Consider the following 27,857-nt stretch of genomic DNA (forward strand, 5'->3'; position numbering starts at 1 on the left):
TTTGGGTAGCCTGGTCAAGGTGATGGTAATTGGGATAGAGGGAAGTGGATTGATCTGTAATATATATATATTACAACAAACAGGGAAGGAATAAGCAAGTATATCTTAGGGGGAAGGAAAAGCTCGGGGCTGAGTTCTAGTTTCTTAGCTGAAATCTTTGGTAAATTGTACACCATCTGTTGACATAGATACCCTTTGTTCTTCTCATGGGATTCTGAGAACTGAAAGAAGCATAAATACTCAATGGGACAAGACCCCTGGGCCTACAAGACCTGTAGCAAATTTCTCCTACAATGACTGCCTGTGCTTTGCTTGTGCTCCCCCAGTGGCTTATTTAACTAAACTTTAGAAAACGTTTTTCACTGAGATCATGATTGCTATAAATGACAGAGACAGTTCATACTAAAAAAAAAAGAGAAAGAAAATAATAAAGAATATGGATTTATTTGCATTATAAATTGCTCATGTACTGCCATATCCTTTAAATAGGGTGTTAATAGTAAATTAATCTTTATGCAATTACCTCATAAGATTACTAGAATATCTACTTATTATTAGCGGGTTTATAAGAAGTTTGTAAAACTTAGTCTCTTGAGGGTTTCTGGATTTTATTTATTGCCAGGAAAGTTTTGTTCTTGATAGTGTCTATGGTAACACCCCAAATACTATCAAATATAATTTTCCTTGCTAGGAATAAGAGAGCTGACTTTTTTTCAAGATCCATTATAGTTTCACACCATAGTCTGCTACTTAATCACTTTAATCAAAGCATATTTCAGTACATTTCTGCAAAATGACTTATATGGCTTCATCAACTATAGCTACCTTTGTATTTTGAAGATTCTCAGGTATATCCCTAAGCTCTGTATTGAAACTCAGTTGAAAATTCAAACCTAGTTTTATACCAAGTGATCATGGGCTGAGTTTGGAGTCAGGCTTGCCTATGCCCACATTGTCTTGACCTGTAATTTTTTACTTCTAGGGCATTTTTATGCAATTTGTTCAGAATAATGTAATTGTTCCTAGTTCCATTAGAATGTAGTTTTTGTTTTTTTAGCTGATTCCAGCATTCTTCTATTTCTCTCATTTTAGCAATTTTTAATCACAATACAATTTTCCATCAGTATGAGAGAAAAGGGAATAAGAGAAATACAAATGACAGAATGAAAAGCCTATCATTTCACTAGCATATAAGATTTATTCAACCTGACATCAACAAGTCGATTGTGGCATTTAATGTGTCAAATGCTCCAAGCAACAAATTCATAGTGAAATAAACTAATACCTGGAATAGAACAGGAAACACACAAAAAGACATTCTGTGGCTAAATATTGGGTTATTTCTTACCATCTTGGATTAAGTTTTCATTTCTCTATTCATGATGCTTCTGAATTTTATTAAGGTGAAGTACACTTTAATATTCTTTGCATGTGTGTGACTAAGAGAAAGTAAACTTTTATATTATTTGCATATCGCAGAAAAACAATACACCTATGAAGCCTGGTAGTATAATGCTAACCAGTAAAGATCATAGCACATGGCTATAGCGTCCAGTGTATGAGACAAAAAGATTCTTCTTGCCATTGGCCCCAAACTGAGTGTGGGAATAGTGCTTAATGGTGCAAATGGTAAAGTAGAAAATAAAATGATGAAATGAACCAAACAGTAGTCAGCTTTCGTTGCATGCTTTTACTCTATGCCAAATACTGAGCTGAAGGCTTGCATCGGTTATATCATTTAACCTCTTAGCAGTACCATAAAGTAGTCATTATTCCCATATTTCAGATATGGAGCGTGGGGCTTAGGAACCTGCACAGGTGGTAATTTACAGATCTGGAAGGTGAACTAAGGCAATGTGATGCCAGAGCCCACCATCACACTGCATCACCTTTCTCTTCTAAGAGCTGTAGGAAGTCATGGTTAATTACAAGTGGGTGCTATGAAGTAGCAGGGCTGTGAGGATGGAGAAGGGTGCCAAAACATTGGCCAGGGATGATTTAGGAAAATTTGACAGAAGGAGAGTGATTTGATCTATATTTTGAAGATTCTTTTTTCCATTTCCGTTGCATATGAGTCATACAGAATATTGTTTAAAAGTGCAGATTTCAAAGCCCTCAAGGTATTTGGGGATTTAATTGCAATGGCCCATAGATCACAATTAGGAACCCCCTCAGTCTGTAAGCTCTCTTGAGAGTGAGTATGAAGTAATAGCCCCAAGAACAATGGTGAGGGAGACATAGATTAACAATAATTACACCTGAAGTTAGAGGTGTTATGAAAGAAAACAAAGGATGATAATTGTAATAGAAAGTGAGGGTCAGATAAGGGTAGGCAAAGGGTGAATAATGACAAATAAGGAAAGCATAAGGCTATCATTAATGAAATTATAGCATTTTTGCTGAAATTGGAGTCATATATAAGTGATCCAGCTTATAGTTGGTTTTTGTGAGTCTTTACTGAGTTATTGTTTGATCACAACATAACCAAGTTTCATCTTTTTTCATCCAATAAGTTCTTGCAATCATGGCCAAGCCTTAGGTAATAGAAGGCCAAATGAAAGGACGAAAGCCTGAATGACCCGTAATTTTTTTTTATTCCTAAAACAAATTTAGGAGCATGCCCATATATGATTGAAAATTGGTGGGGTATCACTTCAAAATGAAAATTGCTCATCCTGTCAGAAAGAATACAATAAAAATTTTATTTTTCTATCTTTAGTGGGTACTCTAGTTTATCTGAAAAAACTCAGTATACAACCCAGGAATGTTGGAAGGAGGAAAGAAAATTGAGTGAAATTTAAGATAGGTTCTTAGAAGAGTCTGCCTGTTATTTCACTATTGGAAACTTTTACAGCCGACTTGAAAGGCTATTGTAGAGAGCTTCCTGGAGAGAGCATGATATGGGAGTGATCATATTAGTCATGCTGAATTCTTATGCATTGCTCTGAATTTAGGTGCCATTGGAATGGACATCTAATAGCCTCATTTTCCATGGCAGATGTATTCAGTTTTATAATTTTCATTGTGCTAAAACTCTCAGTTACATGTGATTACTTTACCTGGAATATAAAGTAATTGTTTTTAGTTTGTCTGAGAAATCACAACACTGGAAGGTTGCCCAGAGACCATCTGGTCTATAGAAATGTTATTGAGTGAGTGTGTTCAAGGATCGCCAGGCAAAGAATAATAATGGTAATGTAGGTTATTTTAAAAATGAAAGTGTATTTTGTATTTTTATTTTATTTTAAACCAGCTTCTTTGAAAATCGTGTACTATTTTGGTATAAAATTTTCTGAATTGTATGAAACAATGCTATTCTTATTTGCCCAAATTAAACATGACCAATCTTCCATTGATTTCTTTTTAATTTAAATTATTTATTGTTTAAAGTATTACATGTGTCTCCTTTTTCCCCTATGACTTCTCCCAGGCCGTTCTCATCTCCCGACACATGTCTTCACCCCCTACTGTCTGTGTTCATGGGCATTCTTATATGCACGCATACAAGTCCTCTGGTTGATCTCTTACACCTCACCCCCCACCCCCAGCCTTCCCTCTGAGGTTGGATGGTCTGATCGATGCCTCTCTGTCTTTGGATCTATTTTTGTTCATCAGTTTATGTTGTTCATTATATTCCACACATAAGTGAGATCATGTGATATTTATTTTTCTCCGACTGGCTTATTTCGCTTAGCATAATGCTTTCCAGGTCCATCCATGCTGTTGCAAATGGTAAGAGTAAATTTAAAAATAATGTGCTAATCTTTGAAATTCAGAAGTTTAAGATGTTTTTTTATCCCAGTGGTGCTTGCAAACAACGCACTAATTCCATTTGCCCCTAACTTCTTGGAAGCAAATACATACTTAATACTGGCATATCCTGGGAAGAGCAAGCTCCTAACCAACAATATTGTTAGCAATAGAACAATTTTTTTAAATATATTTTTTTTATGTATTTCAGATAGGAAGGGAGAGGGAGAGAGAGATAGAAACATCAGTGATTGGAGAGAATCATTGATCAGCTGCCTCACACATGCCCCACACTGGGGATGGAGCCTACAACCCGAGCATGTGCCCTCGACCGAAATCAAACCTGGGACCCTCCCCCCCCCACCACCACCACCACCCAGTCTGCAGGCCGATGCTCCATCCACTGAGCCAAACCAGCCAGGGTGCAATAGAACCATTTTTAAAATTAGACTATTATCATACTCTTAGCACACTCTTTGTAGAAAGGAATATAAACCACACAGAAATGTATAAACAAAAATCAAAAGCCTCCCTACACAGTTAACTTTCAGCGGCTGTTTTATGCTTTAATAGTGCAGTAACTCTTAATATTATGTTGCCTGTTCCAAATATTTTTAACAAATGTAATGTCTTTGTTGCAAAATATTTTCTGTTTTATTATCTTCAATCTGCATGTTGCTTTTCCTTCAGATCCTGTTGTTCCTTTTGTCATCCCTCCCCCATTCGTTTTTATCATCTTTTTTTTACCAAAAAAATGCTTTATCCAACTTGCAACAAGCAAGATTAGATTAAAGAAGGTTTCAGGTCTTTGTGGGTATGGTCTTTGTTTAGTAGTTGGAATTTGGGTGTTAAGAAATTCCTGAATTGTAAAAACTAATATTCAAATTGAGCATCAGAATTTGTTTCAAAGTTATTCAAAAGGGTATGAATCCTCTACAAATCACCTACTAATCATTTATGTTGTTAATATTTTTCTTAACAATATATAAATACTACATTAACCCTTGGCCATAGTTATTGAAAATATTTTATCAGTTTGTCATTTGCTTTCAAGTTTCCTTCATACTATTTTGACATAGAGAACATTTTTCTTTTTCTTTTTTAAATTTACCTTCATTGTTGAAAGTATTACAGATATCCCCCTTTTTTTTCCCAATGAACCCCTCCACCTTGCACCCACCCTTCCCAGACATTCACCACACTACTGTCTGTGTCCATGGGCTATGCATTTATGCATATAAGTTCCCCAGTTAACCTCTCCCCAACCCCCACCCCCACCTTCCCTCTGAGACTTGTCAGTCTTTTCTAGGCTTCTTTGTCTCTGGATCTGTTTTGTTCATCAGTTTATTTTGTTCATTAGACTCCACATATAAGTGAGATCATGTGATACTTGTCTTTCTCTGACTGGCTTATTTCACTTAGCATAATATTCTCTAGGTCCCTCCATACTGTCTCAAAGGGTAAGAGATCCTTCTATTTTACAGCTTCATAGTATTCCATGGTATAAATGTATCACACTTTTATTTGTAATTGTTATTTAGTCAAATAGATTTGCCCTTTATAAATTCTTCAATTAGCCATACCTCATCTTTTGGTACCTCCTGGAGAACTTTAAGTATGCTCATGAAAATTATGTGGGCTTTCTCCCTAAAATTTGCCCAAATTTTGCTGTACCATTGAGTAATCAATGAACACCATGGGATATTAAGAATTTAGAACCCTTAGGTTAGAGCAGTGGTCGGCAAACTCATTAGTCAACAGAGCCAAATATCAACAGTACAACGATTGAAATTTCTTTTGAGAGCCAAATTTTTTAAACTTAAACTTCTTCTAATGCCACTTCTTCAAAATAGACTCGCCCAGGCCATGGTATTTTGTGGAAGAGCCACGCTCAAGGGGCCAAAGAGCCGCACGTGGCTCGCGAGCCGCGGTTTGCCAACCACTGGGTTAGAGAGTCCTTTCCTGTCTCAAAATGTATTAATTACCAACTAATATTTTCATCTAGTGTTTTCTCCTTTCACTTTCCAATGTTAATGTCTAACCAACTAGAATTTATTTTGGTGTTGAATGTGGGGATCTAAATTGAATTTTCATGGGAGTCCCATTTGCCCATTGTCATTTGTTAAGTAACTTACTTCCTCCAAAAACAGTTTGTTTTGCATTCTTTTAGTTGTTGCATTTATAAAGGTCTGTTTTAGAGTTTTCAGTACTATTATTCTGTCAATTCTTTTGACATTACAGTATCACTCTACTTTCTAAACATTTTTCTAAAACATTCTTGCTGGTTAATTTTTCCAGATAAAATTTAGAAACGTTTTGCCATGTTCCAAAAACAACCCCAGGGACAATTTATGGCACTTGTATGAATCTTGGCTTCTTTATAACAGTTGGTTTTCTTTCAAAAAAATAGGACTCTGCCCTAATAAATTTTGAGGCATGTCTTTAGTTCTATACTTTTTGGTTTAGATTTTTTTTGAAATAGTAAGTATCTGTTTTGTTTTACTATTACCATCATGCTATTTATACCAGAGCCATTGTTTTTGTATGTTTTTCTTTTCTCTAACCACTTTAATTTACATTATGCTATATAACTCATTGCCTTATTTGTTTTTTAGAATATATATGTGGTACCTGATGATGGTAGCATTTATCTCTGTTCAGTTGAGTATTTTTCATGTTTGTTCTTATTGGAACATGGTACAAATTGGTCATTATAAGGTCAGGTTTTGGAGTCAGGTGGACTTCAGTTTCAACCCTCCCTCCATATCATTACTACCTGGGTAGCCTTGAACAAATGAAAATTATGTTTCTTAATCTTTTTGAGCTTAAGTTCTTCATCTGAAATTTGAGGTAACAATCTAGAATCACCAGATTGTTGCTAGGATTAAATGACTTTGGACATAGGGAATATATTAAAAATTAGAAATAAAATATTATTTCTGTTATATTAGCCAACCATTCAAAACTATTAAATATCAAGAATGAAAATAAGCTTTCATGTCTAGGTTCTGATTTTCTCAGGATTTTTTTTTAACCTTTTGTTTCACTTTTTAATTGATTTTTGCTTCTCTATATTGAACCTATGAAGCATTTTTTAAAGGCTTATTAGGAATGTGTTTGGGTATTTTCTCAGTATCTGTTGAGGTTAATAAATAGTTTCTCATAATAAAGTTGTTGATATGATTTATTAGAATAATAGATTTCTTATATTCATGAATCAAATTTATTTCTCTAATATGCTATTGGTTTATTTATGCCTTTGTGCTTATTTTTCTGAGTAAGATTTTTAGGTTTCTTTGCTGAATAATCTGTGTGTGTGTGTGTGTGTGTGTGTGTGTGTGTGTCCATTCTATATTATTGTTATAGCATCTACCTAACACTGATTGTGTATTTATGGCAGATAAACGGCATCTTTTAAATTTTCTTTATGATTCATTTCACTTATTTCTCATGTATAAGGTAGTAAGTGAAGAGTCAGGCTTCCTAAGTCTGATTTGACCTTGAAATTGGCCTCTGTCGCTGCCAATTTTTGGTATCAAGTGATGTTAAATTCACAAAATAAATTGTGAAATTTTGCAATTTCTCTTTTCTCTGGAGACACTTGGGATCACTTTCCTTGTAAGTTTGAAGGAAACCATCTGGCCCTCAAGCCTTTTTAAGGGGTAATACTTTGGTAAATTTTTCAGTTTAAAATTTTTCATTTATATTCTCCAGAACCATGTCCATTTCATAAGGTTTTTCCATTTATTGGCCAATTATTATATACTAGTAGTTATATATTTCTATAACATAATTACATTTAATACAATTGTTAAATATAGTTATATAGACACAGATTAGATATAAATTTTCCAATACTATAAAAATCCCTTGTATTGGTTTTTATGGCTTCCTTAAATATTTAGAATTTATTTCATTGGTGTTCTTTTTTTCACTTTATTAGGTGTTTGTTTGTTTCAAAAGACCAGTTCTTGGATTTGTTGATTAGTAATGCTTTTTTTTTTTTCATTTGTCCTGTTTTAAATCTCATTAATATCTTTCCTATTTTCCTTAGGATAACTTTTTGTCCTTTTGTGAATCTTGTTGGTTGAATCATAGTTCATTTATTTTTCCTTTTATAGTAATACAATTTTTTAAAGATGTATATTTACCTCTGAACACACTTTGGCTGTGATTATTTTCTAATGATGTCTTGGTAGAATGACAGTTGTTTAAAATTTAAGTTTTTAACAAACTTTATTGAGGTCTATTATTGACTTTTATTTTTCCACCACATTGTGGTCAGATAATAAGGTTCGATCATCAGCCACACTGGTGGTTTGTGAGGTGTTGTTTTTAATTAGGGCAGTTGATGAGATTTCCTTTTGGCACATTATATATTCACCTTTTCTTTCAAAACTCTTGAGTTGATCCATGAATTCTTTTTCTTTTTAATATTCCTCTTGTAGGGTATATAATATTATTAAATAATATCTATTATCTAAACAAATCCTCTGTATTCTTTCTCCTGAAATACTAGCAAATGGATTAAGCTACCTGAACACTATTGTGGTTTCATCAGTTACTTCTTTTTTTCTTAAAGTCCTTGATCTACTGATTTTGATGCAGAAATTACATGCAGTTAGATATTTATTATAGACAGCATCTTATCTTTCACCTAAATTGTACTTCTTTTTCCCTTACAGGTGTTTTGTTTTGTTTTTTTGTCTCAAGTGTTTTAATGTTTGCAACTGATTTTGCCATTCCTTTTTATTGTGTTGTGGGAAAGTCTATGTATACTTTAATTTTTAGTTTATATATTTCATGTTTTTAGGTTAAAAGTTTATTTTTAAATAATTTTGATAACTTTTAAAATGTTCATTTTTTAAAAATAAAGCTGATATCTAAAAACAAATATATTTTATTATAAGGGAGTTATCCCCTTGACTCCTCGCTATGTAAACTTGGCTTACATTTACTTCCCACTTCTATTTATACTCATTTCTCCATCTTTCATGCTATAATCAGGATTTATGCAACAGACTACCTTAGTTAATTTATTTCTTACCGTTCTTTCAATTATTAAATCTTAACTCTGCGTAATCTACCTTAGGGTCATCAGTAGGTCGTTCATAGCAACTGCACATTCTAGGGTCTTTAATTTTGACTTATTTATTTGTCTGCTGAAATGGGTCTTTAAATTATTTGTGTGTTTTACTGTGGCTTGCAAAGTGCGTGTTTGTAGAGAGGTGGATTCGTATACTTTCTCAGTCCTGCAGATGTATGTCTTCTGTATTTACTCATGAAGGACAAGGAGCTTAGTATAAAATTCTTGGGTTTGTTTCCTTCCAATAGCCTAACTGTTCTTTTCATTGTCTGCTGAAATTAGCTTTGCAGGAAAAATAGTAGAAAAGAAATCCTGTTTTGTTTTCATCCTAAAAAGCAGTTTTTAGTATATTTTTTATTTCTATTTGTAACGAAAATATATGTCTTTAAGGATGAGTCTAGGGGTACAGGTCTTAATATTTTCTGAAACATATTGAGTCCTTTCAGCCTATCTGAAATTACTAGTAAAATCTACCATGAGACTTCAGAGCTTGGGCCCTGGAGTCTGAGAGACCCAGCTTCAAAGCCCGTTCTGGTTCTCACTGTTTTGGCTTTGGAAAAGATATTTAACCTTTCCAATCTTTAGTTTCTCTATCTATAAAATGGAAATAATAAGGCTGTCTCCCTCATGGGATTTTTTGTGTGTGTTAAGTGAAGTAATGTACTATGTAGGGCACCCAGGAGAGCACCTAGTGAGTAAACAGTGAAGATTCAGTAGATGGTAGTCCTCAGAGGACGACAAAGCTATTGTCATAAAGTGGGCTTCTGTTTCTTTCCTCCAACTCTATCATCTTGTCTTTCCTTGCCATCTCTTAATTATTTTCCTAAAAACACGTTCTGGAAGTTCTCATTATCTTCCACACCATGAACTCAATTTTCCACAATATCAGTTCCACAATATCCATACCCATATCAGTTTACTTTCTCCAATGCAAACGTTGCTTTTGCTAATACCACCCTACAGTCCTTGTCTTTCTTTCTCTCGGCTTCTATTTTGCCATCCAGCTTGCTTTATTTATTGACTCTGATTTTTTCTTCATTCTTCTTTCCATAGGCTCTACATTATTGTTGTTTTTCTTCTTTGCTGCCCCCCCGCCCTTTTTCTTTCTCTTGCCTTTTTTCTCCTGTCCCTTCTATGTTTTTCCCTTTTCTTCCTTTCTTTCCTCTTTTGTCTCCATTTTTGGCTTTTTTATTCTTTTCAATTATTCATTCTCAATGAGAAACTCTGGCGTCATATACTGTGTGATGCTGTCCCTGCTCTACTCAGCATCCAAGCACAGATCGACTCACATCTGCTGTTGGAGGGGGTGGGATGATGGGCAAAACCCCCAGTCAATTCGGAGATCCTGGCAGACATCCCTCCACAATGAACCTGCTGGGTGAGGATGGTATCACTTCCTACCCTACTATCAAAACTGGAGGTTTGTCGGCCAGTTCATAAAGCACCGCTAACCTGACTTCCCTCTGTGGCCCCTCTAGTACTAGATGGTGGCGGTGGTCAGAGCGAGGGCTCCACAGTCAGACGGCCCGTGGCCAGTTCCAGCTCTTGCTAGTCATGTGACCCTGAGTGGCATCATTAAACTTTCTGTGCTTTGATGGCCCTTATTTTGGTAATGAACGTAATAATAGTACCTCACAAAATTGTCATGAGAAATTAATGAAATAATGAATATAGAGTACTTCTCACAGTATGCCCGGTACACAGTGAGCACTCCGTAAATGCTATCTAATACTCTGCACTTCTGGAGATACATCTTTGAGGAATTACATTCAGTAGCAAGAAGGTGTGGCTGGTACAACAGGAAATCCACAAATTAAGGTGTTGGTTCAGAAGCTCAAGGCCATCGATGCCAGCGTCTATGATATTCTCTTCATCTTTTCTTGATGGCTGCTGCAGCTGCAGCCGTCATACCCACCTTCAGGTAACAGGAGGGAGGAAAGGATGAAGGAGGGTCAGGCAGTCCCTAAAGCAGGAACGCAGAGGCTTTCTCAGAAATGCCCAGAACTCTGCCTCCTGTGCATTCAATCACGCACTCTCAGGGTGTCTGGGAAAACATGATTTTGGCATCTCAATGTACAGAGTAGGAGAGACAATGAAAAAGGAACATTGGCATTTATCCCTTACTTCCCACCATACTTTCTGGAGTTGAGACTCTGAAAACAGGGATGGGAGAGATACCAGAATTAATGTGTGGGCTGCCCTGAAAATATAAAACGGGGACTTGTCCAGTAGAGAACTATGTGCCTGCTTTTTTTAGCCAATAATATCTTGGGTTTTTAATTCAGGACACAGGGAAACAGAGCTGAGGTGGATTTTTTGGGGGGAGGTTGTTAATTCCCCCCCTCTTCTTTCCTGTAAGTGACAAGCCAGCTTTGTTTTCTTAATGTAAAATGTGGCGCAGTTAAAAATTATTTTCTCATTCCAGTCACATCAGCCATATTTTTGTCATTGTTTTCTGTTAATCTTAATCTTTTCCTCTGCATGTGTGTGAATGTGTGTGTGTGTGTGTGTGTGTGTGTGTACAACCTGTAATTTTAAAAAAAAATATTTTTGTTACTATTGATGTCTAATTAGAAAGACTATTCGGAGTTGACATAATAAACCAGGAGTTTCTAAATAGAATAACATTTACTTATAATTCTAGAATCCAAAATGCTTAGTGATTTTCATTTAAATGTTTAAAATTAAAGCAGAACATTGAAAATCCTTGTTTAAAAATATGCTTTGATAAGTGTGTAGAAAGCATTATTTCAATTCTTTGTACCAACTATAAAAAAATAAAAATGTTGTGATTTAGAATAACAGTAATAACAGACATACAGCCAAGGCTTCAACTCTGCGAATCCCTGAACTGTGTAGAAATTTCAAAAACATTTCCGTCGGGCAGTTCAGTGATGTGAATAATTATGCACCACGTCCTCATTGCAATATGTGCTGCCATACAGCACTCCGCTATCAAACCAAGACCATCTCCCCCCTCTCCATCCTCTACCTCACATCAGTGACCACCGTCAAGTGGGCGGCTCTGCCCACAAGTAGCGGACTTGTTGCAATGAGTACACACAGTTCCTGCTCAGCCAGTCAGCTTTCCACCTACGCCACTGGCTTGTTAAAACCAATCTTTTTGACAGATCTTAGCAGCATTACTATTTCACTAAGCAAACCTATACCAAGGTGTTGAAAATGCTATTTTGTTCGTGTGTTACAGAAGCTAAAAAAAAAAAATACTATTAAAATTTAGGAGCATAGAAGAAAGCGTAATTAAGTAGGGATTTGTCAAAGGCTAGTATAAATTCAGAAATGGTCCTGCGAATTCTGGGATGGAAGGTTGTTCATTTGGGGAAGTCATAATGACTGCTGTCTTTGGGAGCCTGTCTCTGCCTGGCACTTCATATTCATCACCTGAAATTCTCGCAACCACTTTATAGGGTGTCTCCACGTTTCAGTTGAGAAAACTGAGTCCCAGAGAGGTTCAGTAAATTGCCCAGGGTTACAGGACCATTTGGTAGCAGGTATTGATTTAACTCATCTTCCTGACTTTCATGCATAATTGCACCATTCTCATGTGAGTAGAGACTCCATTTATTATTATTTTGAGAACAGATTTAAATGAGAAATAGAAATAATGGGAGTGACAGTGTCTTCTGATAGACCCAGGTCAGTTAGTTTAAAATTGCATATTTCTTCATGCCAAGTGCTGGACAGTCTACAACAACAACAAAACAAAAACAAAAAAGAAAGAGGGCAAGTGAGCTTCTTGCCCAGACTTAGATTTCTCAATGTTCAACTGGGATGAGCTTAGGGAGGAAGCTCTCATACTGTCACATTCTGTTTACTTCAAAAGATGGCAAAGCTCGGGGGGTGGGGTGGGGAATGAGGGTCAGGTTTAGATTCCAGGGTTGCATAAAGAGAGGGGGTGCGCTTTAGAATAGCCAGAATTAGAGTCTCAGAATAATATTGTTGGAGGCAATTGAGTGTACAAGGCAGCTGGTAGAAACGTTCATTGCTTTGAGTTAATTTCAATACATGCATTCTCAAGTTAGTGTACCACTCATGAGATTTTATTCCACAAGAGTTTATGTAGCAGAGTATTCAAGGAAATGATTGTTGCGCTTGCAAACAAAATATCATTTGTTTGTAAGGGATGCTCAAACTTAATTGATGTCTTTTAGGTATAATGACAAATCCTGCAGATAAGCCAGGATTTACAAAGGAAAGAAGGCACTTCAGTTTAAGTGCCAGAAATGTTCTTCTCTGAAGTGAGTTTAAAGACCAGATTTCTGTACGTTTGCTTTATACTAAATTCAGGGAATCGGCGAGTGGATTCATAGGAGAGTGTAATAAAAATGTCCTGTGGGTGGTCACGAACCAATTTCCTCTTGTATCTTTTCTGCTTTGGTCCAGGTGTGGAGGGGTCTTAAGTAGGTGTCCAGTGATACCAATATAAGTCACATTTCTAAATCTGGAGGTATTGTTACCTGTGTTTTTCTGTTACTACCACCCCACTTTAGTCCTGGAACTTTTGGATTAATATAGGACACAGAACAAAACAAATGCACTCCCATTAGCAATATGTACTCCTGCTCACCCTGGGAGTGACAGTCCTTTCTGGGTCTTCATTAACCAACAAGAGAAGATTGGTTTCCTTTGTGGGATGGTCTACATATCATTCTTGAATCATCATTGGCATGCACTGGCTACAGCCAGACTAATGCTCCTACCAATCTCAGCATGCTTTAAACACCTTCTGCCTCATCTGTGTTGTTCCAGCTCACCACCAATTCTTTTTCCGTAAATAGTGACTTATTTAGCGTCTCTACAATGATATCATTTTTCTGGCTACTTGTTCCCACTTTTATTTTACACAGTCTTAAGAAACATAAAAAGAGACTGGTTTTTGTCTTAGATACTTTGCTGAATACTTAGTAAGTCAGATAGTTGGATGACCGCTGATTGGTCATGCAATTTCCCCGCAGGTCTGGTCCACATAATTGCCCATCGTTGTATTAGGCAGAATCACTCTCGTATTTAAAGCAGATTGCGCTGCTTAGGAAACAGTTTCAGTATCAGGATTTGCTGTCACTCCTTTTGTTGTTGATAAATTCATTTTCTGTACTAAGATGTAATTGTGTTGTCCTTTTTCTCAGTTGCCCCTTAAATGCTTATGTTTATAAAACCATTGGGGGCTGGGGGGCGGTGAGGGGAAGGTTAGTTGTTGTTTTTTGGGGGGGTTAATGCAGGTGAGTCAGTCACTCAAGATTCAGTATTGGTCCTTGTTTTTAAGGGCCACCAAGTACAGTTTTATTTCCAGCACTCACACATATGCAGCATTGTCTAGGGAAACTCTTAGGGAGTGAATGTTTTTTTTTTAATTTAAAAGTTAGCAGTGATACTTAGAAACCCAACAAAAAGAGCCAGATAGAATATCTCTTTTGGGATACGTCCTACTTCTTCTAAACCCACTGATGGGCCCATGAAATACTGTGATCTGCTCAGAGCAAAAATGTAATGAAAACACCAGGTAGTGTGAGCGTCCTCAGTTACCATGTTTTTGCAGCTGGAAACTAGAAGGGTTTGGGATGAGGTTCAGTTGAGATTCCCTGACCAGGCTGTAAACCACATCAAACTGAGCTTGTCAGGCAAGGTGACAAGGTCACAACAATACTATTTGGAAGTAATGGAATAATGTTATGACATGGTATAAGAATCAAATATTATATTTTTTAAATAAGATGATTTTTTTTCCTAGTTTTATATCTGTTTACCCTTGATGGAGTGTGCTCATGTTGGGCTTTTGGAACCTTAAAGTGAAATTAAGACTCAGGAATCTCCTGAATTCTGTGGTAAAAATTAGACAAGTGAGTTGAGAGAGACATTGTGGGTACAAAAACTGTGCGGCTATGAGAACATGATATACCACACTTGGCTTCCTGATCCAGTTGTCGAAGATCCATCTGACCGTGTGTGTGTCAGTTTCACCTGTGTGGGACCATCTGGAGATGGGTTAAAAAGTGACTGATAGCATACGCTCTGTAGCCAAGTATAGCTCGCTTGAATTGTAGCGCTACCACTTACTACCTGTATGTACTTGAGTTACTGTGTGTAGCTCAAAGCCTCGGTTTTGTCATCTATGAAATGGGAATAAGAAGTTTACTTCTATGATACAACTTTTTCAAATTATACTATCGTAATGCATGGACCCACATGCAGTACCTGGGCCTGGCCAAGGGCTTACTAAATGTTGGTTGTTACAGGGTCCTTAAAGGATGCAAAACTTCCTAACAGGAAAAGGTTACATATACAAGACGACTCCCCATAAAATTATGTGTGTTTTATTGCCTGGAAAGGTCACATTGTGCAGGCAGTTATAAAGGTTACCCTTTTCGTGTATATTATCATTTATTAGGCAATTTGCAGTAAGTCCAAGAAGAGACCTGAGAGATGTGTGGCATTACTGCTTGTGACTTCTTATGGGACAGTGGTCACCAGACGCAGGGCTGAGAGAAACGTGCTCTTTTTCTCCGTGTTGGCTAGACTTGTAGCCTCTAGATCATTGCTGGCCCCAAAGCTCTTGGTGCTCCGTCTTCCTGTTTTTGGAGGTGCGAGGAGTCTTGGTTTTCAGAGGCCAGTGAAGCGTGGGCCCAGGGCTAGGGGGTCCTACACTACTACTGTGAGCTGCAGACTTCCTGGCACTTCTCTGCTTTCCCTCTGTCTGTGGTTTACCAGATGTCTGGTAGTTGGACTTCTTCGCCTCTATGTGATCCCTGTGAGCATGAGTATACATGGGTCATAAAACACGAATCAGACTTCTCCACCAATAAACGTTCTCTCAGGATAGCAGATTCCCTGGTGGCCTTTTCCTGAGCTGGTTACCCTTCCACAGGTGGAGAAACCACTGAGTCCAAATCCAGTGGTTTTCCATATTATCTTCCTCACTTTATTTTGGTGAAATTCAGGAAATTTTGAAATTAAATCATTTCTGAAGTTGTATGCTCTCCTCAGAAATTAAATCGTTTCTGAGTAGGATTATCTGAATGCCTGCTCTGTTCCCTGTGTAGTTCCAATTTCCTGAAGCTAATTTCTTCCCTCTAATTATAAGCACTCCGAGAAGAACTAGCTTTTGCAACTCAGCATGAGAGCAAGTAACTCATTTCTTCAGGCTGAGTTGAATGCAGAAGGCTTCCCGAGTCTGCCTGAATACAACTGCTTATGGTCCAAAATAAAGATCCTGTTACTATTATTATATTTTTTAGCGCTTAGGTTCCCAACAGTAAACCTTGACTTCATATTTCTGAGGACTCTTGCCTTGGCGCCTAGGGTAATATGGGAAACTTATTTCTCTTCTCTTGTTCCCCCAAAGGGTAAGATTTAGAATATGGACGTTTTAACCGTGTGTTAAATGTTATTTTAAAATCACTAGGTTGATTTAGACATATTTGTCAAATCCTGATATACTCTTAGGTGTCTTGCTATTTGCTCATGAGAAAATAAAAGCATTTTCATGGATTCTGCTTTACCATAAATAAGTGCCTGGAATGTTTGTCCAGACTGAGCTTTTGTTGTTGTTGCTTTAGCCCCTCACCCAGTAACTACACTGGGAAAGAGGAGATTGGCATCCCCTCTCAGGCGGAGCTAGAGACTGACATTCAGAACTGCCCCTTGATTCATTTCCTGATTTTCCTCGCAGTGGTGCATTGAGTCTACTGAATTAGTCTGTGGATTCCGTATTATCAGCAGAGGGCCAAAGCGTGCTATTTGTTTTAGAAGCAGAACTCCCCTGCTTCCAGGGATGCATCACACAACCTCCCTCCCTTTCTTCAGCGTTTCCTGCCTTACAGGGCTCTAAATTGCTTCCTAACGAGTATTGTATGAGAACAAAACACAAATGATTATGTTTGCATTGCTCTCGTATTTTAAAAATTCATGTGGTTGGGTTTTAATTTCCTTAATATTGGGTTCTTTTGCTAATGCAACCTTACAAAATAGTCTAGATCCAGTCTTGCCCCCTCTGAAAACTTTGTGAGAGTCATAACTCGCCTTTCATTTTTAATCAGAGGTCATAAAAATATAGGCATCAGACCTCTGTAGGACTCTCGTCTTCCAATCTTTTTCATTTTCAAGCCACCAAGTAGGAGCTGTGGTTCGTAACTTAGCAAAACATTGTACTGTCTGCCACTTCTTCAATGCTCCTTATGCACCAGAAAATAGGTTAAGTACTTGGCATTACTTGGACTCAGTCGGTATTATGAAGTAAAGTAGATATTCGCATCCACATTCTAAGTGGGGAAACTTTGGGAAGTCAGTTTCACGTCGGTAGAAAATGAAGGAGCCAGAATCTGAACACTGGGCTCCCTCTCGTTAGGAGACCACCCACAAAAACGTGTGTGTGGTGGTTGTGGTGGGGAAAGTGTAGTATAAAGTGAAGCATTGAAAACTAGGTACAGTTGAATTATTGGGGTTAATCACTTCATTAAATTATATAATTGCCTAACCGCTATGCTGTGCACCTGACACTAATATAAAATACTGAATGTCAACCATAATTGAAAAATTAAGTAAATAAAAAGAAAATTAGCTACAAGTAAGATACTAGACTCTCGTGCTCCCTGGGACATGCCAGTGTCCATCCGTGTGCATATGACAGGGCACAGAGGCTACCATGAGCCCCTGTCACACCTCAAGGAAGGCAGTGAGCCATTGTCTCCCTCGCCCAAATGTGCCGACCCACCCTTAGCAAATACCCTTCTAAAATGACGGTGGTGGACAAGAAGGAAAATAAATGTGCAAGTTGCGAGATAATTGTCATAGTTCCTACTTAAGAGATCGTCATGCCCCACATTCAAGACTAAGTTGGACAAGGGTCCTGATTAGAATTCCACGCATGCACTGAGCCAGAGGCCGTCCAGCATTGACGTATTCTTCAAAACAGAACAAAAGTCGGTGCCTGTGCACTTGGGTTTGTTTTCTGTGTGTTGGGATTAGCGTTGCAGTTCTCCAAAGAAAGTATCTTTTGCTCGATAGTCGTCGTCCTCCTCAGTGCTGAGAGCCATGAGAAATAGGTACCCAATCATTTCACGTTATGATTACTTATTGCAAGTTCAGAATCCCCCCGACCCCCATCGCTGTCTATGACTTGGAACCCAGCACTGGGCCCTTGTACCACATTCTCTTTTTAAGAAACTGAACATGGAGATGTGTTGGTTTTAGTTACCCATTTTTCCATGTCCCACATATACGTGCAGAGTGTTAAACATTGCTAAGTTCTTCGTTAGATTACAAACCAACTGCCCGGCTCTCCATCTGAACGAGGGGTGTTCCCGAGGCCTTCAGTTGTGACAGGAGCTTATTGTAATTTTCCAGTGATGTTGCGAGCTTTTACAAAAAGGACAGCAGGGCCAGAATTGGGAGCCATTTTGTTGAGGAGACCGGAAATCCTCCCCCTTTTCTAAATGAAATTGCACTGGCTAACCACACACTATTCAGGATACATGTAAGGTTACATTCTCTGCCTCCCTCAGACGAATGCCCCTTCTCCATGTTGAGAACAAGAGCAGCATTTGGCATTTGCTTGGCCCAAACCCAAATCGCTGACCCTTTGTTTTTAGGACTTTGCCATTTTGCTTTCGCTTTTTAAATTTGCTTGTGACTCTGCTTCCCCCATCTTTTTCTTTTTTTTTGGTACAATGATTCTTACCTTGTCTTTCCCCAGTCCGTTTCTGACCTGGAGAGACGTGCAGCATGTTATTGTCAGGACTTCCCGTGCAGGACATTTGAACGCTAATGACTGGAAAACCAATGCTGCTGGTTTTAAGGGTGAGAACTTCTTTCATATTCTGTCACAGGCAAAATATTTTTCTTTTCCCCCCCATTTTAAAAGGAGAGCAGGAAATAGCACCCCTCAAAAGAAATTTCCAATTGTGTGCTGACACATGGAGAGCTTGATCTTTTGATAAATCAAAGGCAGATTCTTTTTTTAAAAAAAACGAAACAATACCTATAAGGCCGATGTCCTTGGCTTCCCACATCATATGTTAATTTCTTAAAAGATAACCAACTCCCAGGTATAGTCACCTATGGGGCTCCTGATTGGTTTATTTGCTGACATTGATTTATCTGAGTGCTATTTGTAATAATGTATTTTAAATTCCTCACCTTCTGTAGTTATTTACCTTCTCTTAAATAATAATTGGTATACTAGTATTTTGTTCACTGTAGTACTGTTAGATGCTGGGCCATGCTTTCTATACATTCTGTTTTTGTTTGTTTTTTTTTGCAACTTCTGCAAACAGAAAAACAGGCATACTTCTAAGGCATTACTTTATGTAAACTAAAAGTTCTTATGAAGCTTTATAATGTGCAGTCTGTATGAAATTATGCATAATATATTTGAGAGCTAAGTATTTTCCCTATAGCTGATAGAGATTATAGTTTCCTCAAACTGTCTTATTAACGGTAGCCATTGTGTTTGTTATCATTCATAACATATTATAATAAAACGGAAATAATTAGGTAAAGCAGATGTCCTAAAGTTTACTCAGTTTACTCAGGTTTCAGATGACCTCAATTTTAATCCATTAATTTAAGTTACAACAAAGATTACTCTTTGTCATATCTGCGACTTAAATTTACTTTCAAATAATCTTAGTATCATTATATATTCCTAAGGATGAAAAACATCTCATAGCATAGAAAATATATACTTAAAAATTGAGCTTTTGGTCTTCAGATCATTGGTTACATGCTAAATAATCCTGAGCCAATCTAATTTTTCTGGGCCCTAACTTCCCCGACTTAACCATTTTAGAAGCTGAATAATAATATACATATGTTATCTTACATATGATTTTAATATTCCCTTAGTGGATTATACCCGATGTATGCAAATATTCATGCTGGAAATGTAAAATGTAATTTAAAAATTATTTGCAAATAGCTTATTATAGTCTCATGCTTAGCCAACAGCTATAAATATACCAGGCAGGCAGTGCCATATAAAATAGTTGTTTGATTAACATCTTCACTGAAGACTCCCCTCTGTTTTTAGAAAAAGAATATCCCTTTGCTTTTGAGTAGTAATCGAATACCTTTCCATGCTTAATAACTATATAACACAGCAGTGTTCAATGAGCTTTTAATCTAAAAAGTTGTGCTTGTTGGGATCACATTTTCTGCAGCCCAAATCAGGACACTTGATCCCAAAATAGCAATTTGTTATGTGCAGCATCAGAAATATTTGAAATTTCTATTGTTCTATGAATTCAGTTATTTTGCCACTTGTTTGTTTCATTTGATTAGCTTCCACATGCTCCCAACTCCTACTATGTAAATCCATGAGGCTGGAGGGTGGAGTTGGGTGGGAGGGTGGTGGGGGGCGGGCAGGGAGGGACCAAATTATAAGCTTGGCTGCTTCAGCACTGCAATGAACTCCTTAGCAGAAAGTTCACAGACTAAGTACATTGACCTCCATGAAGCTGGGGAATCAACTTTAGCCCAAATAAAAGTCTTAGTTTTACTTATTCCTTTTTGGCAACTTAGAAAGAGCAAATGGTTCTAATAAAAAACGCAACTCTTTTGAAAACCTCTGTTGGTTTTGGAAAGGGGGAAACAGAGGATTTAGACTAAATCGCCAGATCCAAACCCGATTCTGAAGGGGGCTGTCCACTACTGCTGGCAGGGAGGAGAGAGCATTTTACTATTGCACGTGGCAATATTTAGTATAATATTTCACTCTCCTCTTAGCTTGCTGCCAACAGTAACAATTAAAGTTCGCTTTTTCATAGATGAATTACCCTGAACGGTCTGGACTCCCAGTGGAATTGTTTTGTAATTTTGTTGATGGCAAGCCCCATATTTCATCTAAACATGATCATAATAAGAATTTTTCCCAAAAAAAAGAGGAGTGATTTTCTTTCCTACTCTAAGCATTACCATTCCCTCCCTAGTGTCCCACAAATAAAAGTGATTAAGACAGAGGCTAGCAGGAGAAGCCATGAGCTTGGGGGAAGGAGAGAATGCAGGTCACTAGGACTGGAGAAAGATGGGCTGACTTCTTATGAAATAAGAACTGAACGAACCAAAAAAAAAAAAAAAAAAAAAAAAGCTAATTCTTGGAAGAGGTTCATGCAACAAGAACTCAGCGAGAGCTCGTATTTTAAATTAGGTCAGCCGGCTCTTGCCGACCTTCCTTAGCAGGAACACATGGCCAAACATTCCTCCTTAGACAAGAAAAGGGAAGTTGCCTCCAAACAGAAGCGTGTAGCCCCAGGTCCTTTCCCTCTTCCCAAGCACTCGGTCCCAACGCCCAGTGGGATGTGCATGAAATGGCCTTCAAAACACCTGTGCTGCCCGGGGCTTGCTTTCGTGCCCTCGTATTGGGCAATTTCACTTGTTAGAAGAGTGTTTTATTTATTTTTTTTTTAATGAGAATCATTTCACAAATTGCTTGGTGGGTATTCTTCTGCAGTGGGTACAGTCAGTATCAACATCAGAATTTCCTTCTCATCAAAGCAGCTCAGAGCGGCAACCAGTTTGGTTTGGGGTCTCGCCATCAATAGACTTGAGAATCTTACTGATCACTGGTAACTTTAGAGACAGGAAACACCCTGAAGAGTAACCTCTTACCAAACGCTGCCAAGCCCATTTCACACAACGTTCTCACATCTCTTCAGTCATACCCATCTGTGGGCCCTGCGAGGCAGAGAACAGACGATCTAGGTTGTTGAGGCCTCTCCCCAAGGCTGACTCGATCCACCGTCACCCACGTGGGTTGGGACTTGGAAAATGGATGAGATTCCCCCCCAGAAGCAGCCGCTGGCTTCCTGATGACTGGCATGGGCAGGCTCTCATTCAGGCTAGGAGGCTGGCCTTGCAAAAGTGAAAATGGTGGCTCTCGACCAATTCGTGTCTGTGTTCCTCGGAGTGGCTTTACCCTGGAGGAGAGTACCGATGAACCGGGTGCACAAAACCTCCTCCTTTCTCTGTGCTCTCGCTGTAGTCGCCCTCTATAAACAGTCCCGCAGTGAGCAGTTCACAGCAAAGGGAGCGAGATGGCAGCCACGCATCAACATTGTTATGCTAATGGTACCTTAATTTTTAACCATTTTAACTGAACCATTATTCTATCCTGCTTCTTTAATAATAATAATAATAATAATAATAATAATAATAATAAACAACTACCTGTTAGAGTATAGATGAGATGGGGTTTTTTTTGAGGATTTGGTTTTCAAAATAAACATAGACCAGTGAATACATACCGGTGGAAACTGACTAAACACTAATTTGATTGTTCTGTTGTGAATAATCCTAGCTCAGTTTCAGACACCTTTTGACATTAAATCCCCTCTGGATGTAGTTTCTTTAAAAGTAAATAGAATAAGTATCATGCACCTATTAAAGAACACACTTGAGATTATGCATGAGAATAGGAAAGTATTTGTGTGAGGCCAGATGAACAGATGTGATGGCGCCACTGCAGGACTAAACTCCAAATTCCAATCTGTTGCTACTGACCAGCACTGGCAATGCCCGGAGATGGCCTTGGCATTTAATTGTTTGGTGTGTTTTTCCCCCCGAGTGTTATTTTTTTTGCCTTTGATCCCTTCCCTTTCCTCTGATGAAAAGTCTTTTCTGTTTGTTTCTTTCCTTTCCCGTTCTCCCTTGTGCTCCTTAAAATGTACAAATCAGCTGTAGAAGCGAGGGCTTTTGCGACCTGGGTGGTTTTCTTCATAGAATTGAACTTATGTGGTCCCTCGTTTATTTATTCATAACTGTCTCCGAGCACCTTCAGCATGCTAGCCCAACCCAGGCTGAATGAAGTGGAAGGAAGGGTCAGAGGCCCCGAGACGTTGCTCCATCTGATCTGGCCTTGGTGTTGCCTGATCTGATCCGGCCGTGGGAGGATTCTCATACAGAAACGGACTGGCCTGCTCCTTTGTTTCCCCTCCAGGCAAGCCCCGGGGATCTACCAGGTCATGTTAACTAAGTGTCGACTGTAGTTTTCTCATCGTGTAAAATGTATCCTAACCTCAGCGGCACGAAGCGTCTAATGTAGACACCATTGTGGCGTGTGATGGGCGTTGGGACCAGCTCTGTGTGTGTACATTGGATATGTAGAGCCATGCTGAGGACTTTCATTCTGCATTCTTCAAGAATGTGTAGCTAGTATTATTTCAGGAAGAACTTAGCTATTTGTGGTAATCTACTCCCTTCTTTCTACTGCTTTAATCAGAGGGCCCCTGTCTCCCCCAATGACCTAGGCTGTGAGCTGACTCTCCACCCCCCACTCCGCCCCCACATCCTTATCTCTGGTTTGCGGGTACAGTTATAACTATAATTGAATGCATGCAACATCCGTGCTTTAGTGGTTTTTTTTTTCAAAGTGTCTGTATTTGGATTATATGACTGTATACAGCTAAACGCTCTTAAATCTAGGGGCAGGAATAGACGTCAGATAATAAATTAGGACCTTCTGTCATCTTTACTAGGCGAAAGAATGAAAAAAATGTCATTGAAAATCAACAATGACAACTAAGTGAGCGAGGTTACCACGCCTTCCATTTCACTGCCCTCCCAGACTATGTAAGTCTCTTTTTTTCTACCAGCATGTTGCTGAAACCTCCCCATCCCCACTGACTCTTTCTTTGACCACAACTAAACTACTAGATTTTTTTTTTTAATTTTCTAACTGATTTCCCACCATGGGGAAGACAATTGACAGTCTAACATGACTTCTTCGCCTCCAAGGCCTTAACTTTGAATAACCTTTATTACCTTTCATTGCCATCATTTTATTTGCACTGGTAGGGCTGGTAATTGTAAGATGTTCCGATACATTTTTAATACCTACCTGTCTTGCTTTGTAACTAGTTTGTAAAATAAGTTTGTAACACATTAAAAAGAGTTAGAAGTGCTGTAACCATTAAGCATGCCATGAGCTGAAACTAAAGATTTTGAAATGTGGTTTGAGTGTATAAAGCGATATTTGATGTGTTACCGTTTGGAAGGGTAAAGCTAAGCTATATTTTATTCTTTCACTCTGTAAATACTACATCATCTTTGCTGCCTCGCATGTTGATATGATGTTGGTAGCTATGATTAAAGCCACATAATGCGCCTTCATGGGTAATCTGCACATCATGTTTTTGGAGAAAGGTCAAGGTGAAATGCTACCCATCTGCTCCGTGTCAGAGCTGATATAGAATCAGATGCCTTACTCCAGCCCTGGTCTCATTTGCAGAAATGAGCCCTTAGTTCCTCTCTTATGTAATGCAAAGAAAAAGGGGGGAAGGGGTAAATGCTTTTGATTCTACCTAATAAAATTTGCTCACTGGAAATGCAACCTGAGTTTCCTTTAAGATTTCGTTTTATACCATGCTCTATGCACTCATACTCATTTACTGTGTATTAACTTAAAACCATTCATTTTTGTACTTATTGACCACCGTATATATGAGCTTATCTTCTTCTTCTTTTTTTTTTTTTACTTTTATTAGATTTATTTTATTAGATTTATTTAATTTACTCCCGGGCCATCAGTTTTTGTTTCTTCAGTTTCTTCTGGGATATCTTTTTCTTCTCTTCTGGTTTAGGAACAATCTGCTCTTTTTCAGTAAGAATCATGTCCATGTGGCAGGGAGAGCTCATGTGTGGGTTAATCCACCCTCAGGCTCTGTAGGATCCACGCTTCATCTTGGGAGCTTTGTTCACCTAAATGTGCTCAATGGCCAGAGAGTCTACAGCTTAACCCTGAAGTTGAGCATTGCTCTCGGCATTTTTAAGCAAGTGCAGCAAAAATTCAGCACTCTTTTGGGGCCACCAACCCTGTGTCCAGCCCCGTCGTTTTGCCTGGGCACACCTACCGACTCCACCATTGTACCGACAGAATGGCACTCACTGCTTCTGTGAAGTGACATCCTTCAGATACTTGGTGGCTTTTTTTTTTTTTGTTGTTTTTTAATATATTTTATTGATGTTTTACAGAGAGGAAGAGAGAGGGATAGAGAGTTAGAAACATTGATGAGAGAGAAACATCGATCAGCTGCCTCCTGCACACGCCCCACTGGGGATGTGCCCGCAACCAAGGTACATGCCCTTGACCGGAATCGAACCTGGGACCCTTGAGTCCGCAGGCCGACGCTCTATTCACTGAGCCAAACCGGTTTCGGCTTTGGTGGCTTTTTGAATGTGCATAGCCTTGATGGCCTGGGCAGTTTCACGGGTGTTCTTAAAGTGAACACGGAGATTGGAGCCTCTTGATTTGCATGATTTCGTGGGGTTTTCTGCGTCTAGTGAATAGTGAACCATTTTCAGAGGTCACCTATGGCCACTTTGGGGAAGAATGAACTTATCTGCTTGCTGAGTTACAAAAAAGATGCGAGTCTCACACTATTTAGAGACTCCATCTTTGTTCTTTTTCCTGGTGAGTAGTTCACTTAAACATCTACGCAGGAGAGTGATACAGATCCCCTGGCAGCAAACAGCTTGACTTTGCTTCATTTTGTCTCGTATCCAAAATGCCCACTTGCCCCGTCAGTGTTCAGCTCATGCCTTCAGATATGTGAGGTTTAGACATATTTTCTACAAATGAGAATCGTTTTTTTCTTTGTGCTGGACTTTGAGTGATAATTTTAGGTTTGTTACACTTTGGGATGTTTTGTTGTCTTTTTTCATCCCCAAGTACATAGTTTTATATGTAAATTTGCATGTGATTTCACACACAAACTAGAAGGAAAATGACTTTGGCACTATTTGACTGCTACCTCTGTACCAGATATAGTTGGTTAATGAAGAGAGTAACATTTGGAGTAGTTTTGTGGTTTTGCCACAGTCTTACTTAAGAACCGTTAGATTCTAATAGAAAGTCCGTTATTGATATTTTCTTTGGCCTTTGATGGAAGCTAATGGAAGTTTTTGTAGTTGGTTTTTTAGAATGTGGGTAACATAATGAGAAGGCTGAGTTGAATGAGAATTGCTTTGAAAATGGAAAACACCAAACATGAAGAGCCTTAGAAGTATATGTTCGTACACCACAATTTTATGCTCCCCTAAATGAGGATAAAGATGCGGAGCTACGTTGTTAGAAGGCTGTTTGGGGTTGAAGATAATTAAATTCTCTTGAGTGGGCTAGAGAAAAAGTATTAAGGATTTTGTAATAAAATTATCGCTATTCTGTGATAATACTAGTTTATCTCATAACCACATATCAGTGACTATAACCACATGTCAAGCACAATTATACGTATATTCTGTTTTGAAAATTAGTTTTAATGTTTAAATGTCACCTTGAATTCGACCTACTAAATCTTAAAAGTTGTAATCAGTTGCTTCAACATAGGAATTATAGAAATCTGAACTAATTGCAGTTATCAACATCCTATCAACTCTCTAGTCATTAGCATACAGTATAAAATCTGTGAGTGTAAAATGTGATTTTTTACAACATGCAATAAATAGCCTGTACACTTTAACAGAAAATTGATGTCTCTTTTTGTGTGATCACCTGATGAAACTCAGTTTTACAAATTCTAATGAGGCTGGACTTCCCAGGTGTTTAAAAATTTCTTTCAGCAAGTGAATCTGGCTCTTCTTAACGATAGCAAACCTTGATATTTTAGACAAAGATGAAACTCATCAAGCCCTAAACCCAGTGACACAGAGGGTGACCAATAAGGGCCAGTGCTGTTTCAGGTCAAAGTGTGTAGTGACTGTGAGTAATGAGATGGATCCTGTTGAATCACTAATAACTGGATTCTGAGTCCAGTCCCAAAATAAGATACCCACAAAGAATTTAAAGCAGGATAGTTTTATCAAAATACACACACATACACACACTCATTCTCTTGTAGAGACTTTTAGCAATCATTTTCTTGTTTGAGGTTTTGTATGTATTTATTTTTATTTATTTATCTTTATTGTTGGAAGTATTACACATGTCCCCTTCTTTCTCCCCATTGACCCCCTCTACCCTGCTCATGCCCCCTCCCAAGGCCTTCACCCCACTATTGTCTGTCCATGGGTTACACGTATATGCATATAAATTCTTTGGTTAATCTCTTCCCGCCACCCCCCTTTCCTCTAAAATTCATCAATCTGTTGCATGTTTCAGTGTCTCTGGGAACAAAATAAACTGATAAACAAGATAGATCCAGAGGTTTTGCATGTATTTAAAACAAAAAAACTCAGCGTAGTGTTTCAGAGCGTGGGCTCCCAAGTCATACACTTGGGATTGAATCTTAGCTTTATGAACAAATTTATCTGGTTAATCTATATACATTCTTACCTTTATTGGAGTAAATTCACATATAATAAAAAACACCCAAAGTATAGAACATTTGTCACCCAGAAAGTTCTTTTGTGCTCTTTCTCATCCCTTAGCTCGCCCCCGCCCCCACCCACCCTATGCAACCAGACGTACTTTCTGTCACTATAGATTAGGTTGTCTTTTGTAGACTTTTATATAAGTAGAATGATTTGAAACTGGCTTCTTTGTCTCCATATGATATTTTTGAGGTTTATCCATGTCATTAGGTATGTGAGGGGTTCATTCCTTTTTATTGTTAAATGGTATTTCACAATTGGACTAGACCCCAATTTGTGTACTTGCTTTTTCATGGGCGGTTTTATTTCTATTTTGGGGTTGTTGTAAAACTTGTATGAACGACTTGTGTGGACAAATTATAACTTTTTAAATATCCGACAGTGAGCAAAGGGCCCTCTAATTTAGCAGAGACCCTGAGGTGCGAGGAAGCAATTCGAATAGCTTAGCCGGATGTAGAGCATTGCAGGCCTGCATACAGCATAGACACGGGCTGGGTCAAGGAAAAGCTAGGAGGCCATCCTTACTGGCATGGCGTGGACAAAGGGAAGAATGAGGAAAATGGTATCCTATACAGAATTTAACCTAGTATGCACTCAGGTAAAATTATCATCTAGCCCTAGCCGGTTTGGCTCAGTGGATAGAGCGTCGGCCTGTGGACTGAAGGGTCCCGGGTTCGATTCCGGTCAAGGGCGTGTACCTTGG

At 38.3% G+C, this 27,857-nt stretch overlaps 1 protein-coding gene and 1 pseudogene across 2 annotated transcripts in view; one reads left to right on the forward strand and one right to left on the reverse strand.

Annotated features, from left to right (window-relative positions):
- The window catches only part of PCSK5 (proprotein convertase subtilisin/kexin type 5), a 408,183-nt gene that overhangs the window by 198,670 nt on the left and 181,656 nt on the right, over positions 1 to 27,857 (forward strand). For both annotated transcript variants that reach the window (XM_028146315.2, XM_008142067.3), the window contains exon 10: positions 18,546 to 18,649. In XM_028146315.2, coding sequence (XP_028002116.2) covers positions 18,546 to 18,649 — 104 coding nt within the window. The remainder of the gene's footprint in view (positions 1 to 18,545; positions 18,650 to 27,857) is intronic.
- Positions 24,356 to 25,141, reverse strand: LOC114231713 (60S ribosomal protein L17-like; annotated as a pseudogene).

Source organism: Eptesicus fuscus, chromosome 15, assembly GCF_027574615.1.
Source record: "Eptesicus fuscus isolate TK198812 chromosome 15, DD_ASM_mEF_20220401, whole genome shotgun sequence".
NCBI classification, from domain to species: domain Eukaryota; kingdom Metazoa; phylum Chordata; class Mammalia; order Chiroptera; family Vespertilionidae; genus Eptesicus; species Eptesicus fuscus.